This window comes from Solanum lycopersicum, chromosome 4 (genome assembly GCF_036512215.1).
Source record: "Solanum lycopersicum chromosome 4, SLM_r2.1".
NCBI lineage: Eukaryota > Viridiplantae > Streptophyta > Magnoliopsida > Solanales > Solanaceae > Solanum > Solanum lycopersicum.
The window spans coordinates 3,440,798-3,456,451 of NC_090803.1; the positions used below are offsets into that span (position 1 = coordinate 3,440,798).

Here is a 15,654-nt window from a genome sequence, read left to right on the forward strand (position 1 = left end):
TAAAGAAGTAAGGAATAACATGAGACTCGATTTCATAGAGTTAAATACCCGTTCCAACCCTTGATCAATCTGAGCTCGAAATGACTGGTTGCTGCCACTACAACAAAAACAAATTTTTAGCGGTAATAAATATTGGCTTTAATAAAGAGTGCTAAAGAATTTAGAGACATATACAAAGAATGCTAATTGTTGCCGCTAATGATCATTTTTGATGCAGTAATACTCACATGAATTGGATAATAACTGATGTTGTCAAGAGAAAATAAGTTTGTCTTTCACTAAATGATGCAATTTTAGCTGTTATTCCTGTTTGTGTAAACGTCATTCATTTTTCCAGTCATCTAGACGTGTTGTATGCATTTTTATCATAAATTTATTTGATATTGCACGAGGATTATACGCAAAAAATATCTCTAAAGACGCAGACCTTGGAGGCGAATTCTCAATATCGAATCAATTACTTCGATCCTTATGTTGCAAATGATGGTCAGAGAGCCCATGGCCTTGCAAGTGATCAATGAAAGTCTATGCTTTTTATTTCACATTTTTCACTTGCAATTTGAAATTAAGAAAAATGATACTCTCATTTTTCATGTTCTGTTTGATTCGTTTCATTTTTCAAATTTCTTATGTGGCGGCGTACACAACAACAAGGAAGCTTATGGAAATTAAATCTTGAACATGAGTTTTGTTGGAAGTTAACTTCCCTGTAGGGAATCTTCCTTTTTACTTGTCATTTTAGTTCTTTCTAAAATTCCGTTTTATATTGAAATTTGGAACTAAGAGATGACAATGGAAGCTACTTCCTACAAAACTACTTCTGGGCCGGAGGAGAGTGACGAGGAGGGAACATTTGAAGTACACGATAGGGACGTGCCAAAGGAGGATGTTGTAGAGGAGGTGGTGGTTACAGAGAAGCAAAACTACGTTATTAGACACAACGAGAATGAGGTAATTTTATTCTCGTAGTTTAAATCTCTTAAGTTACTAATGATCTCGTGTTTTGTATATATAGATGATCTCTTCTGTTTTGTTTAAAGTTGATGAGATTTATAAACGTCTCAAGTTACTAACAGTTGCTCGTGTGTTTTGTTCTAAGATCTCTTGTGGATTGAGTTCTGGTGCTAAACTTGATGAACTTCTAGCACAAGTTGAGAAAAGATTAGAGAAAATGGAATCTCAACGAGAAAAGATGGAGACATTGTTGGTTGATATTAACGAAAAATTGAACTATTTAGTGAAGATGGAGGATGAATTTGGGTTAATTTTAAGAACGTTTATATCAAATCATACTAAATCATAAACTAAAGCGAGAATGTGTTTGTCACAGCCGGAATCTGGATGAGGTTTGATACCATAACTTGATCAAACAAATCGACTTTACCAGATTATACAAAGCGAGAATGTGTTTGTCACACCCCGAATCTGGATGAGGTGGACCGAGAGAAATGCAAAAGAGAAATGGTAGGGAAATATCTGTACTTGTATGATTATGAGGGTATATGACGAAAATATATGTATTTGTATTAGTAAATACAGTGTTCACTCGCTTTATCCAAACACAAACGCCACTTATACATTTGTGTTTGTATAAATTGAGAGAGGCGAGCGAGATTTCTAGGTAGAAATGCGAATGACAAAGTGTTTGCTACGAATTAAAATTAAATGAAACTGTGATTATAATATTTATTTTGAAAAAAACGATATAGAGAGAATTGATATACAAATATTTTATTTCGATTTAATTGTATACAAATTCAAATATACAATTATCTAACCGATATACATATACAATCATTGCACTTTTATACTAACGAGATGCCTGTTTGCATTTATACAAATTTGATATTTTTTATGGAGAGTAAATAACAAAACCGTAGCTATAGAGCGCTAATATGATTTTTATATTTACTAAACCTAAACTTTACTCTTTTTTATATATAAAAAGTAATTTTTTCATAACCTTTTGAAATAATTACCATTACCTAAAGTGACTTTTATGGTGTTATATATACAAACTTTATTTACTTTAGTGTATAAAGATTATTAATTGAGACACCAATGAAAAATTTACTGTTATTTTATGTATATATTATACACATACATCATTTAAGAGTTTTTTTACCTTCCAGGTTAAGGAATAAAAAGTTGATCAATTGAGATGGATACTCGGATAGGTCTATTAAAAGGGACAAGTAGTGTGTTGTTAATTAGGTAAAAATTCTTTAAATTTTAAAAATTAGGTAGAATTGACAAAAAAAAAATATTAGGTTAAAAGATATTTTTATAATAGTCTTAAACTTTTAATTTTTACATTTTAATTTTACAATTGTCATAATTGTCGAAATAACTTCTTTAATCGTTTGATAACTATCATAATTATCGAAATAACTTCTTTAGTCGATTGACACTTCAACAGATGTCCAAACAACTTTAAAAGTTGTCCAAATAACTTCAGTGCAGATAACTACGAAAAATGTTAGTTAATTTAGTACTTTTATTAATATTAAAAATAAAAAAGTAAAGAAAAATAAAAGGGCCCACTTGTCCTTTTTTTTGATTATAAACTTTTGAAAGGCACTATGAGCTCATTTTTTCTGGATACTCACGGTGGTGAAGGTATCAACCCAGTGGTTCCCGCCGGAGAAGCCTCCGGAGGTATTTTTATTTTCCAATTTCAACTTGTATATGTATTTTTTCCTCTTTTGTCAATGATTTTACACTTCTGATCAAGCTTGTTGTATAGGGTTTGCCTAGTACGATTTATCGATTTGCGATGTATTTTACTGGTGCGAGGTTTATCCTGTGCTATCTAAGAGTAGCAGCAAGTGTGTGTTCCTTGTTATAAAAAAAGCGAAAATCATAAACCCCTAAATCCTTGGTCTAGTGATAAGAGTGAATTATTTGTGATGTATGGATTAGAGGCACATAACACGTTCGAACCCTGTTATAAAGGTGGGCTCATTATTTGCTTAGAGTAATTCTACTAGTGTTGGCTTGAGAGAGTAGGATGTACGCAGACGTTACCCTATCTTTGTGGGGTAGATAGATCCTCGGCTCAAAAGAAGTTATTCAACGCAGAATGCACTTACGTATGGTAATCAAAATTTTGTGTGGGGGTTCCTACTTTTATAATAGTACAGATTAAAAGGATGGAAATATTAGTATGTAACGAAGAACCCAATCAATACCCTAGTGTAAAGTGGGAAACTTAGCTTTCTTAGACAAGTATATTCGGAGGGTAATTAAAAAATGTATTAATATACCCGAAATATCTAACACTGTTCGAAAATTTGCCTAAAATTCTAATGTTGTAACCAATCAAGTTCTGTAATATTTGTGTTATCCTCATTTTTTGTTTTATTTGTAGCTTATTTAGATTTTGTAACTCAGACGCGAAATGGCGATGCAGCTGATTGGCAAGAAGAGGTTTACCAACAGGTATTGTCTGCAATGATGTTTTTATTTACGCGAGATTTTGAAAATTGAGGAAATTACATATGTGAATTTTGATTAATTGCCTCGTTATAACATTATTATATATAGCTGAATCTTGTGAAATATTTCCTATATGATAAAATAGAGTAATAGAGGAGGTTTACCATATTGAGTGTTTACTACTAAATTTGTGGTCATACCCTTCCCTGCAAGGTGCTTTATGTATCCCATTTTTAGAGGAGATAGAAAATTGAGCCTGTTACTTGGTAATTTGTTAGAAATTCGTATATTCTCAATTGAGAACTACTTGTACAACTATGCCTCAGTCCCAAGAAAGTTGAGGTCTGTGCTATACCCTCCCTGCTAGGTGCTTTATGTATTCCATTTTCTTTAAAGGAAATAGGAAATTGAGCCTGTTACTAGGTAATTTGTTAGAAATTGGTATATTCTCAATTAAGAATTACTGTTACAACGGTATAGCTATGCCTCAATCCTAATAAAGTTGAGATCCACTATATAAATTCTCACTATTGATAGCCCATTGTTTAACCTTGTCTTGGTCCTTTTATCCTATATTGTCAATGAAAAAAAATAGTTTCACAAGCACCGACATAATTGAGAAGTGAAATATTGTTTGATAAATTTATTGATTATAGAAAATTAGTTTTTGAATGTTGTGATCGTATTATCTAAATTCATGAGGTAAATGTATGTAAGTTCGAGTCGAAGTTTTTTTTTTTTTTTTTTTGAAATTGGTAAATTGTATCCCTTCAGCATTAAGGTTATGCTGGCCACCTCCGAAAAATTTACAAAAAAGAGATAGAAAAAACATATAAAATCCACTAGTTGGATTTCCTCTTCTATACTCTGTTCTTTACACCAGAAACCAAGTGAAGTAACAACTTTCCACTTAATCTTCAAAATAGAGGTCTTTTCCTTCGAAGATCCTCTGGTTCCTCTCCTTCCAAATGGTCCACCAGATGCAGGCTGGGACTGTCATCCACCATATTTTTTGGCTTTTGCTTCCTCCTCTTCTGATCCAGCAGCTAAGCAAGTCCGCAGTATGTTTAGGCATGATCCAGTTGATTCCAGCAATGGCGGCGAACATATTCCAAACTTGTGTCGTTACTTTGCAATGCATGAAAAGGTGTTTGTTGGTTTCTAGTGCCTCCTCGCAGAGGAGGCATCTAGATGCTATGATGGACCCCCTTTTTTGCAGTGCCTCATGTGTCAAGCATGCTTTCCTAGCTAATAGCCAAGTGAAGCATTTCACTTTATTAGGAGCCACACTTTTCCAAGGTCCAGTTGACCTGCCTCCAGCAACACTCAATTCCCTTTTGTATACTCTGTTAACAGTGAAAATTTCATCATTGTGGTGCCTCCAAATGAGTTTGTCTGAGTCTGGCAGACTGCACAAAGCAACAGCAGACTGCGCAACTGCCAGCCCACAAGATGTCACAGCTTCACCAGCTAACTGATGCTAATGACCTAATGATGAGGCAGCAAATGGGAATGAAAACAGGAGTTTTACAGCAACAGCAGTCAGTTGGATTTCATCATCCGCAAGTGAAGTCGGAAATATCTTCAGCTCAAACCTATCAGGCAGTATCTCCTCAGGTATGTCGTCAACATTTTATGGATTGTGTATAACTAAACTTGACGAGTGTTTATAGCATGTTTAGGAGAAAAGGCTTAAAATAATCTATTATCTATGGACTAAGCTCAAAATGATCCTATTTCTTTCATATGGAGCACTAATAGTCCCTTTTCTTTGATAAATGGTGCACTTTTAGTCCTAACTTTAACACCCTTAATCTTTTAATAGGAACAAAACCTACCTGCTGTGGATGAAAGCAAGAACGGTGCAAATGTGTCCTGGAATTTTCAATGAAGCTTTTCCCAATAAATGAGGTAATCATTTTGTTCTTGTTCGATCTTTATATATCTGTCCTTTTAAATGACTTCTACTGAAAGAGAGAACAAGAACTTGACAACCATGACAAGCTCTTGTCCATTGATTTTTAGAAACTGGAATAAGTCCCAAGTGTGAGAAACGGAGAGGACGAAATAGTGTAAGCAAGGAATAGGTGTTTAATATTTATTTTATATACTTTCAGTCTTTGTTTGCTAGAGTAAATTACATCAAAGAAAGAGAATTCTGACTAGTAAAAAGTTTCACGATGAATAGGATTATTACCCACCACTTAAACAAAGACTAAGAATTATTAGTGTTCCTGGAAAAGAAATAGGATAATTTTAAGCCTGTCCAAGGATAGTGGACTATTTTGAGCCTTTACTCTCATGTTGAGGAATAGATGAGGAGAGATTAGAGAAATATTGAGGCTTATTTAAGAAGGACGAGACATTGTTGGCTGATATTTAAAAAAAATTGACTTATTCGGTGAATATGCAAAATGTTGAAGTTTCTATGGACATAAGATGTCTAGCTAAGTTCGTGAACTCCTCGTGGACATGTGATGATTGACCAAAGAAGAAACACATTTGGTACTTATCCTAATTTCATGCAACAATGGTTTATGTTAGTCAAATGTAGTGTTCGAAGACTAGTTTTATACGAAACTGAACACAACCCTAAATTCAATGAACAAGCTTTAAAAATTAATTTAATTGTTCTTGAACAAACAATGCTTCATGGATTCTTTATACTCAAAAGAATTTTTTCATTGACCAAGCAAGAGAATCTAAAATATAATATGATTTTTGACAGATAAAAGTTGTTTATTAGACCTATAAAGTTGCCTTCGATTTCAACATTATGAGCATTACCAATGTATTATTTTCATGCATCATCACAAAACTTTGAAAGTGATAGTTGATGTGTTCAGGAAAGTGAACATTGGTTTATTTATGTCGTCAACATAAACAAGAAGTACAAGAAATCTCGATGCTGTTTTCTTTATAAAAAAATATAAATAAGAAAAGTCACTATTATATTCTTCGTCGTATGAATATTCACTAAGGTGATTAAGTCACATCCACCTTATTTGATGTTCTCTATAAGGATTATGAGTTTATAGAAACTTGTAAATGCTTCAAGCATTTTGAGTCCTTCGGGAAGTTTCTTTTGATTTTGTCAAGTGACAATATCTGGTATTAAATGTCCGATCCTCTGATGCATCGATTGTTGGTCCAATAAGGTTACACTTATCAAGATGCATGTCATTTCACTTGATAAACATTTCTACACCGGTATGCTTAAATAAACATATAATTTAGATCCTCACATTCTGTTACAATATTATGGGCTATATTGTATCAAATATATCGTCATTGAGTTATCATTTTGTATCAGTTCGAAGTGCGACGTAACTTACTAAGATCTCATTACTTCATTATTTACAGGTGCGTGAAGCTCTCATGAGGTTTCATAAGTCGCAGGCTCTTCAAGAGCACATTTACTTGTTAGTATGATCATTTTCTGTTTTCCCTTTCTAAGGATTATTTCAATTGGAATTGTCTGGTCTATCATGTTTCATGCATGCCATAGACTCTTTCCTTCTAGGACATTTAACATGAGCATTTGCAACTGATATGTGGGATTGATTTTGGGTTAGCAAATGCTTAAAGCATTTGACTTGAATGGTCTTTTGAATGAAAACCGTACCGATAATAAATTTTTCTTGACAACTTGTTATTTTCCCCTTATGTTAGAAAAACTTAACATATATCCCAATTTAATTGGGTGAATCTATCTTTGTGCATCATAGTATATTTTTTCTTCATATATTGCGCATCAAAAGCTATCAGGCGGAATATATTTAGTTCCTGACCCTAAACCAATCAAGAGTTGGCAAATTAGGGGGTGACTGAATGGTCAATGGTTGGGGAGATTGGGTGGGTGGAAGGAGACAATTAACTTAGAATGTCTCTTATGCAACTTGTTTGGCCTACTTTCATTATGGAAGTCATTTTCCTCATTTTTAAGGAACTTGTTTTCCTATAGACTATTTTCGGAACATTTTGACCAACCAAATATAAGAAAATTGAAAAACATTTTCTAGAAAAATGTTTTCCTCTATACCAAGCACACCCTTAGTCATAATTTGTAGGTCTGATGCATTGAAGTGTTGTTGTATACAATATATCCTATCATAGACCGACACAGAGTTTTGTTCTCATAAGCAATGGTTCAATTATTTATTGAAGGTATTCAATGTCAAACTAGCTCGAATATAAATTAGATTTATCAAGATGAATTGTCTTGATTACACAATCTGAAAACTATGCTTTTAACTCAAACATACACCTTTGTGAATGCCAAAATGCATGTCGACAATAAATGCACATGGTAATCATCTTATAGATGCATCTATTTAAAATATCACATGAGACGTGAATATGCTCATTTTCACTTCTTATCTTTTCCAGGATTTAGGGTATTCATTTCAAATATTAGTTAGTTTAATCAACTTATCATGAGAACGTACAACATAAAAGAATTTTTGAAGAATGTTCTATTTGTTCGATATATGTTGAATACTTAATATGTATATCTTTAGAATTCGAGAACCATATGATTACCATCTATATTTTTTTTTATTTAAGTGTTTTGTATAGTCGCACTTCCATCAAGAAAATATATGAATTGTTATTTTCTTCAAGGAATTAATAAAACATTACCGTAGAAATCATTCAACAAGATACATTTCCTTCTTCCTTAAAATGATATTTTTAAAAACGTAGACACACGTGTCATATTGCAATGACTTCTATACCACAAAAACATGTATATCCTTTTTATTCTATCTCTTCATGAGAAGTTGTGGTGTCTCTTTCATCCACTTCGGGGAATGAAATCTGATTATTTGAATGTGCTTGAAATACCAACCCCCTCGACCTATTTTCAAACTTTAAATAGATAGGACGTCAATTGCTTTGTTGAGCCGCACATGGAATCAAGAGCTCCAAGTGGGCCATTTTTAGTAAGCTAAAGTGGCAATGCGGGATGAACCAAAAGTCGGGTTACGATGCCAAACTGCGCGTTAACCTAGATCCCTCAAAGGGTCTTGGTCGATTAAGACATTAGATCATTATTTTCCTTAAGTAGACGACATTGCTTAAGAGTATTTCTCATATATTTTTCAAACTTTTTTTGCTTTAGGAGAAAATTTAGAAGTTTACTCCTTGGAGAATGTAATTTTAAAATTTTACCACTTCTGGAGTAAATTTCGAAGTTGTACTACTTCGGGAGTAAAGTTCAAAGGTCTGTTACTTCGAGAGTAGATGCCTGATTCTTGTTACTTTGGGACTTAGTTGCAAAGTGTTTACTATTTTGGGATTGATTTTTAGGTTTGTCATACCCCAAACTACCTCCCAGACGTGATTGACACCTAGCACACACCATCGGCCATGTGAACCCAATTACCATACCTTCACCATTAATTCATAACGTTTGATGAATTAAATAAGTATTCAAACAATATGATATATAATTATGAACTCTTGGTATCTCAAAATGTGAATCTAACACTCTTGTGCAAATCCCACGCTAAACCAAGGAGCATCAAAAGGAATCTCAAAAGGACTTGGAATATTAATGATAATGACTCTTTTGAAATCCCCCACAAATAATGCAGTTGTTCACCTCAACAATTAGATCAACTCGAGCGGACTCATCAACCTCGACGACCATTTATTTTGCCAAGCACATGTTCGTCACAACTCAAGCAGACAAAACACATTTTGAAAATGGATTTGAAAATCAAGCACACAAAGCTTAAACTCACTTACCTCAAATTCACAACTCAATCATTCTTTCCATTAGATCATAACTACGATCTCGAGACTCCGGATCACCTCAAACTAACACAAAATGGGTTAAGAATGGTTAGGAACCCTTCGTTGGATGTTTTCTTAATTTTATCACAAGTCAAATTTGTGTTTAAAGATTAACCCAAAAAGTCAACTCGGATTAATGAGTTAGAATTCAAAACCAATAATATTTTGAGCTAGCCATACCTCGTTGGATCCAAGTTTATAATCGAGTTTCAACCCTTGTTGTCAGAATGATGGATCAATTTCCAATTTCATTAACTTTCAAGCTTAGATCTTAATCGTAACTTTATACCTCAAACATATCTCAATATCATCATTGCTTAATTAGTGAATATTATGTCTAATATAAATTATCCGTGTCCCCGAAATAATAATCAAAATGTGTATAAACACAATGCTGAAACAATAGAACTGCATAGCCAAAACCTATGGCTTAACCCCTATTTCTCAAAATAATGTTTAATCTCATAATTATTTTCCATATGATATCATCCATCCTAATCATTGCAATATCACGTAGTACTTGAAGCTTTTCTTTTAAATGTGTGAAGGACTATGTTGTTGTTCGCTTGTACTTCCTACTTCTAGTTCCTTTAAGAAACTTGTAATTTTAAGGCTTTGTCCAATAACTGCAAATTAAATTAGTTCTCCAATCTTTCCATAATAAGTACTCATAAAAATTAATTGTTTGGTTATTGCAGTTTTACTACTTTGTAATAAATTTTAGATTTATTACTTTGAGGTTAAATTTAAGATATTTCTTTTTAATTTTTCTACTTCTTCTAGAACACAACCAACATTCTTTTATTAGTGTGACAATAATCATCATCATCGTGCATAAAAGATAATCAAGCTATGCATGAACCAAAGTATTCATATTATTAAATCATCCCACTCATCCATAGATTTCAAATAATGAAATCTTCGATTCACAATATTTATCCAAGATGGCTGAGTCTCTTGCTAATAATGCGTAATAGATATAAAGCAAAAGGAAGAAAATACAGGAGAAACGTAGAGAGATGGGAGAAAGCTTTTTATTTCTCTTGATGTATAAAATACAATGAATGAGAACTCCTTTATTTACAAGGGAAAACTAATTCGATCTCAAAGTAACTAACTCGCAACTATTCTATTAATGTCCCAAAATTTGCCTGAAATTTGAATTATGTAAGCACTCAACTTCTTTAATATTTTTGTTATCCTCAATTTTGTTTATTCGTAACACCTTTAGATTTCTCAAGCTCAAATGGGAAATGCAAATGGAGCTAATTGGAAGAAAGAGGTTTACCAAAAGGTTTTGTTTGCAATGGTATTTTTATTTGCGCAAGATTTTAATAACTGAGGATATTACATACGACTTGCTGAAAATTGATTTTTTTTGCATTAGTTATGATGTGGAATTTGTTTTAATGAATTTTTTTAATGCAGATTAAGCCTACGAAGGAGATGTATCTATTAGAGCTCAAGTATTTATACCTAAAGATTGCTTCTAAAGTCTGGCAGGTTTGTTTTTAGCTAAATTTGCAGATCCCAAGCGAACCATAGTCCTTGATATAATTGTTACTGCATTTTGAGTCTTAACTCTTCTCTTTTACTTCCTTTAATCATCATAATGTCCCACTTATTGATGCTCTCGGATGACTTCTTAGGACATGTCTATACCTTCTTAGGTGATAGAGCCATCTTATACGGCGTCTCATTTTAACGTTTGTGTTCCCTTCACTGAAAGGGATCAAGGCCTCCCTAATTCTTTGGGGCTTGGGCTTTATATATATGACTTTTAAAAAGCACTCATAACAACATTTTGTTGAAACATAGAATGCTGGTTAGTTTGTTTTCTTTTGCTTTTTTTTTTTCTTTGTTTTATTTGATGGTTGAAGGTAACGTATGTTTTCAGTTTTACTATGTTATTTGTCTCTTAATGCCTTTTCTCGAGTTTTCCGGCCTTTTTCTTGGCATGTGAGGGGTACTAAGGGGTCGTTTGATAATTGGTTAAAGTTATGCACATCTTAGTAATGTAGGCTTTAGTTATGAGTGAAACTATGTATTTTATTTTATGTAGATATTCGTTATGTAGAAATTGGTTATTCATGTATTAGTTATTCCACCTTTTACCTTACATAAAATATTATATAGATTCCCAGTAATTATAGATTGTCAAGGAAACGTCGTATTAATTTTATACATGAATTACTTATTTCCTATCTATCTACCAAACATCGTATAAGTTATGTGGAAATTAACGTGGATAACTTGTTTCTTATGCAGGTACCAAACGACCCCTTAAAGCTAAATCCATTCTACACATATAAAACTCTTCTAATCTATCTCAGGTTCTATAGTTCTCTTTCAAAACTCAGTTACATAATTTTTTTTTATTTTCTTTGGATTGTGAAGAAAGGATTTTGATTAGGTCAGAAATTGAGATGGATTGGTATAATTGGATGGCTGCTCAGACTTGGGAAGGTGGTTTAGGTGCTGGAGCTGCCGCCGGAGATGTGCATTCCAGTGATTGGCGTATTGGACATGCGCCCTATACTCGTCAAAGGATTGTCAACCAAATGTAAACTTTTAAAAGAATTTGCAGCTTGTTCTTGTGGTTTTGTTGAAGATTTTGGATTTGGAATTTAGGGTTCTTCAGTGTTTTATCAGTTTTATGAGAATAGCTAGTTAGGCAGAACCTGTTTTTTTTTTAGATCTCAATTTTGTCAAAACTCACTTCTCTAAGTGAATTGGGGGATTTCTATTACTATTACTTGGTGGAGTAATTGAAAGTTCATGGCGAAGTTTTTTTTATCAAATCTGGTGTCTAGGCCGTCTTTCGTGTGTTTAGACTAATTTCATAGGATCTAAACCTGTCCACCAAGGCTAGGACATAGGTGAAGAAATCACCTGTATCAACATTAGATCACACCCTTGACTACTTCATGCCCTAAACATTTCCAATTTAGGTTATCAATCAAGAAACTATTTCAAGTGGAAAACCTACTTTTTCTTTTTGTTCCTTGTATTTTGTTTTAAATTTTGTCGAAACGACAGGTAGTTGCTTGATCTAATTGGATTATAACTACTGATATTCTTTAGAGAAAACAAGTCTTAAGTCTTTCACAGCAGGGGCATGATGACAAATTGTTTTTGATATATTTGAGAAGCACTTATCTAGATTGTGTTCTTGTCAAAGCTTTTAAGCTGATCTTTTGTCAATATGTTTGTATAGATTGGAGGAAATTCAGAGGATTTTTCCTGTCTTTTGGCATCAGAATGTACAGGAACTTACGGAAATTGCAGTGTTGTTTGAGGAAAAGACGTATAATGTTGCTACAAGTTGGGTATGCAGTCTAAACTCTTTTCTGTTTATTTGGATGCAATTTATTCTCCACTTCATTTGATGTTTCTATTCCTGCTTTTTGTATACTTGCATACATTTTATTTTCCAGTCATCTAGATTTGTTGTATGCATTCTAACTTAAGTTTATCTAATATTGCAGTATGATTATCTGTATAGAATATACTCTAATCTGCGTGGAATGGCCCATTATTGTCATATCAACACTGCAATTAGTGGTCAGAATGCCCATGGTCCAGGTGAACAATGAAAGTCCATGTTTTTTATTTCACATTTTCACTTGCAATGTGAAATTAAGAAAAATGATCCTCTCATTTTTAATATTCTTTTTTCAAATTTCCTATGTGGTATCGTGCATAGCAACAGGGAAGCCTATTTTTTGTTGTTGCAAAAGTAGACTTTGAAGGGACTTGTTTGTTAAATAAACTCTTGAACTTTTGAGTTTTGTTGGAAGCAAACTTTCCCTTTGAAATCCTCTTTTTTTTTGGTTGTCATTTTACTCATTTCTAAAATTCCTTTTTAAAATTGAAATTTCAACCTAAGGGATGACAATGGAAGCTACTGTCTATGAAACTACTTCTGGGCCGGAGGATAGTGACAAGGAAGAGGATGATGATGTTGTAGAGGAGGTGGTGGGTACAAAGGAGCAAAACAATGCTGTTGGACACAAAGACAATGTCCGAGTTGTGGAGAATGAGGTAATTTTATTTTTGTAGTTCTGCTTTCCCATTTATTTTCTTTCTTTTAAGCATTTTCTCTATTAAAATGGAAGAGAAAAGAATTTTTGTATTTGCCAAGTTGACTATCTAGCTTAAGAAGACCAGGCCACTGATTTACATTTTGTTGTGGGGGTAATTGTGGTAAAATTAGTTGATGTTAGTAGTTGTTGGTGTTGATGGTGGTGGTTGATAATGTGTTGGTGGCGGTTTTAGTTGTGATGATAGAGGTGGTTGGTAGTAGGGATTAGTGATAATGGTGGTGGTGGCGGCTGTGACAGTGGTGTCAGTTGATATAATTATAATGATGTGGATGGTGAGTGTGGTAGCGATTGACAATAGTGGTTGGCAACGATGGTGGTTGTGGTGGTAGACAAGGTTAGTGGTGTGGTGACTGGTGATTGTGAATAGAGTGGAGGTGAAAATTATCCAAACAAATATACCTTTTAATAAGACATTCAAGATCGTAATGATTAAGACCTATTCAGATCAAATAATTGCTTAAATCTTATTGTATGCAAGTGCATTAATGACCTAAGGTTTGAACTATTCATACCAACATTGTTAAGTACAGGCTAATGAGGCCTAAGAGCGACACTCCAGTATCCACTTGTACCTAAATTTGTCAGAGAGTAATCCAAAGTTAACGAGTGTTTTTATATGCGTGGAGTTGGGAGTGGTAGATGATTTTAACTGTATACTTGTGATCATTCTGATAGTATAAATCTCCTATGTTACCAATGATCTCTTTTTTTTTTTTTGTATAAATGATCTCTTCTGTTTTAAGGTCTCTTAAAATATATTAACCTCTTAAGTTACTAGTAGTTGCTAGTGTGTTTTATTCTAAGATCTCTTGTGGATTGAGTTCTGGTGCTAAACTTTATGATCGTTAAGCCCATGTTGAGGAACGATTAGAGAAAATGGAAGCTCATTTGGAAAAGATGGAGACATTGTTGGTTGATATTAACAAAAAGTTGAACTACTTAGTGAAGATATAGGATGCTAAAGTGTCTAGGGACTTTAGACGTCCAACTAAGTACATCAGATCCTCGCGGACTGGTAATGACCAATCAAAGAGGATACATAGTGCAGTTGAGATAGTAAGGCAGTCGTGCAAGCATTGACGATGGGAAGAGGTGCAATAGTGCAGTAGTTCCTCCTGTTGCTTTGCATGATGATTGTGTCGTAAATGTTCAATTTACTAAGTTATCAAGTAAAAAAGAAACTCTTGGTTTAATTTCTCTTTTTTTTTAAAAAAAATAAAATAAAATCTAAGATCTCTGTCCTCCTCTAAAATTCTAAGATCTCTTTGTGTTTAAGGTTAATTTTCTTCTAAAACCATGATTTTTTAGCAGGAATCTAGCTCCAACAAAGTTGTTGGGAGGCCTTCAGTATTTTTCAAGTAAAATGAGTAAGTAATTGTTCACATCCATCATATATTTCTTTTGCATCGTTTTAATTATATTTTCTTTTTACGGTATCTATTATGTGTTTCATTTTTGATTACCTTAATAGTGAGATTAGATTCCTTCCACAATCATTATTCTATGAACGTAGTCACACATCTATTTCTTATAATTCTTCCCCCTCTTGGTGAATAATGAGTTACTGCTTTGGCTGAAAACCCCTTTTGTTGTTGTGTTTTGGCTTTGGGTTGGATGATCTTTTATCAATCTGATAATTTATAGTAAAGATGTAATCATTGTGGCGATGCTATTTATAGTCTGTTTGGCCAAGTATTTTGAAGGCTAAAAGTCCTTATTTACAAAGATGATGTGTTTGGCTATGTTTTTGTGGAAAATAAGAGCTTCTAGGAAGTTGTAGGAGTTATTTTTCCGAAATTAGGAGAGTAGTTTTCCCTAAAAACACTTTTGAGAAAAACGCACTTTTCAAAATAAACTAATTTTAGAAATTTGGCCAAATAGGCTACAATTCTATTACAAGTTTATAATACGAAAGTAATAATACTGTGTTTTTCTTTTTTTCAGAGGAGATCGGAAGGTGGAGCTTTTATCAAACAGTGAGAGAGACGAAAAGAGATGCATCTTCAGTTGCTTTGAATTTATGAATTTATATAACTTGGCTTGTTGATTTTTATGTCCTTTGAAGTTTTACTATGGATCTAGTTATATTTTAAGAGTAAAATTACCTTAATGTTGCTTGATATTATGTTGAATGTTGATCAACTAAATTATACAGTGATTGTCAAGTGTCCTAAAACATTTTTCTTGTGTTGGATTTTTCACAACATTATATGTGCGTTGTCAAGTTTGACACAAGATTTGAGCATGCAAAGAGGAGATGAATAGACGTCTCACTTAGGAGGGCTGAGAGGTTAGATACAATGGGTTATAA

At 33.3% G+C, this 15,654-nt stretch overlaps 1 protein-coding gene across 24 annotated transcripts; it reads left to right on the forward strand.

Moving 5' to 3' along the window:
* Window positions 1-2,537: 2,537 nt before the first annotated feature.
* On the forward strand, window positions 2,538-15,519 carry LOC101258644 (uncharacterized). Of its 24 annotated transcripts, none has more exons than XM_010321002.4 (14): window positions 2,538-2,658; window positions 3,394-3,441; window positions 4,795-5,055; window positions 5,264-5,349; window positions 6,802-6,864; window positions 10,469-10,546; window positions 10,666-10,740; window positions 11,506-11,570; window positions 11,651-11,800; window positions 12,455-12,566; window positions 12,726-12,822; window positions 13,127-13,281; window positions 14,652-14,710; window positions 15,288-15,519. In XM_010321002.4, the coding sequence occupies exons 4-13, from the start codon at window positions 5,326-5,328 to the stop codon at window positions 14,703-14,705; spliced, it is 873 nt and encodes a 290-aa protein (XP_010319304.1). In that variant the 5' UTR covers window positions 2,538-2,658; window positions 3,394-3,441; window positions 4,795-5,055; window positions 5,264-5,325; the 3' UTR covers window positions 14,706-14,710; window positions 15,288-15,519. The 24 variants fall into 24 exon arrangements, with proteins under 24 accessions (XP_010319304.1, XP_069153052.1, XP_069153060.1 ...); XM_069296951.1 differs by having other exon boundaries at window positions 10,469-10,531; window positions 14,655-14,710; XM_069296959.1 differs by having other exon boundaries at window positions 6,802-6,860; window positions 14,655-14,710.
* The last annotated feature ends 135 nt before the right edge of the window (window positions 15,520-15,654 follow it).

What these genes read in the sequence shown, in the direction of transcription:
- LOC101258644 (XM_010321002.4), top strand. Translation starts at nt 5,326, where the DNA reads ATGAAGCTTTTCCCAATAAATGAG. An exon ending in AAGAGCACATTTACTTGTTA is followed by an intron (nt 6,865 to 10,468) that starts GTATGATCATTT and finishes TAACACCTTTAG; the next exon opens with ATTTCTCAAGCTCAAATGGG. An exon ending in ACTCTTCTAATCTATCTCAG is followed by an intron (nt 11,571 to 11,650) that starts GTTCTATAGTTC and finishes GATTTTGATTAG; the next exon opens with GTCAGAAATTGAGATGGATT.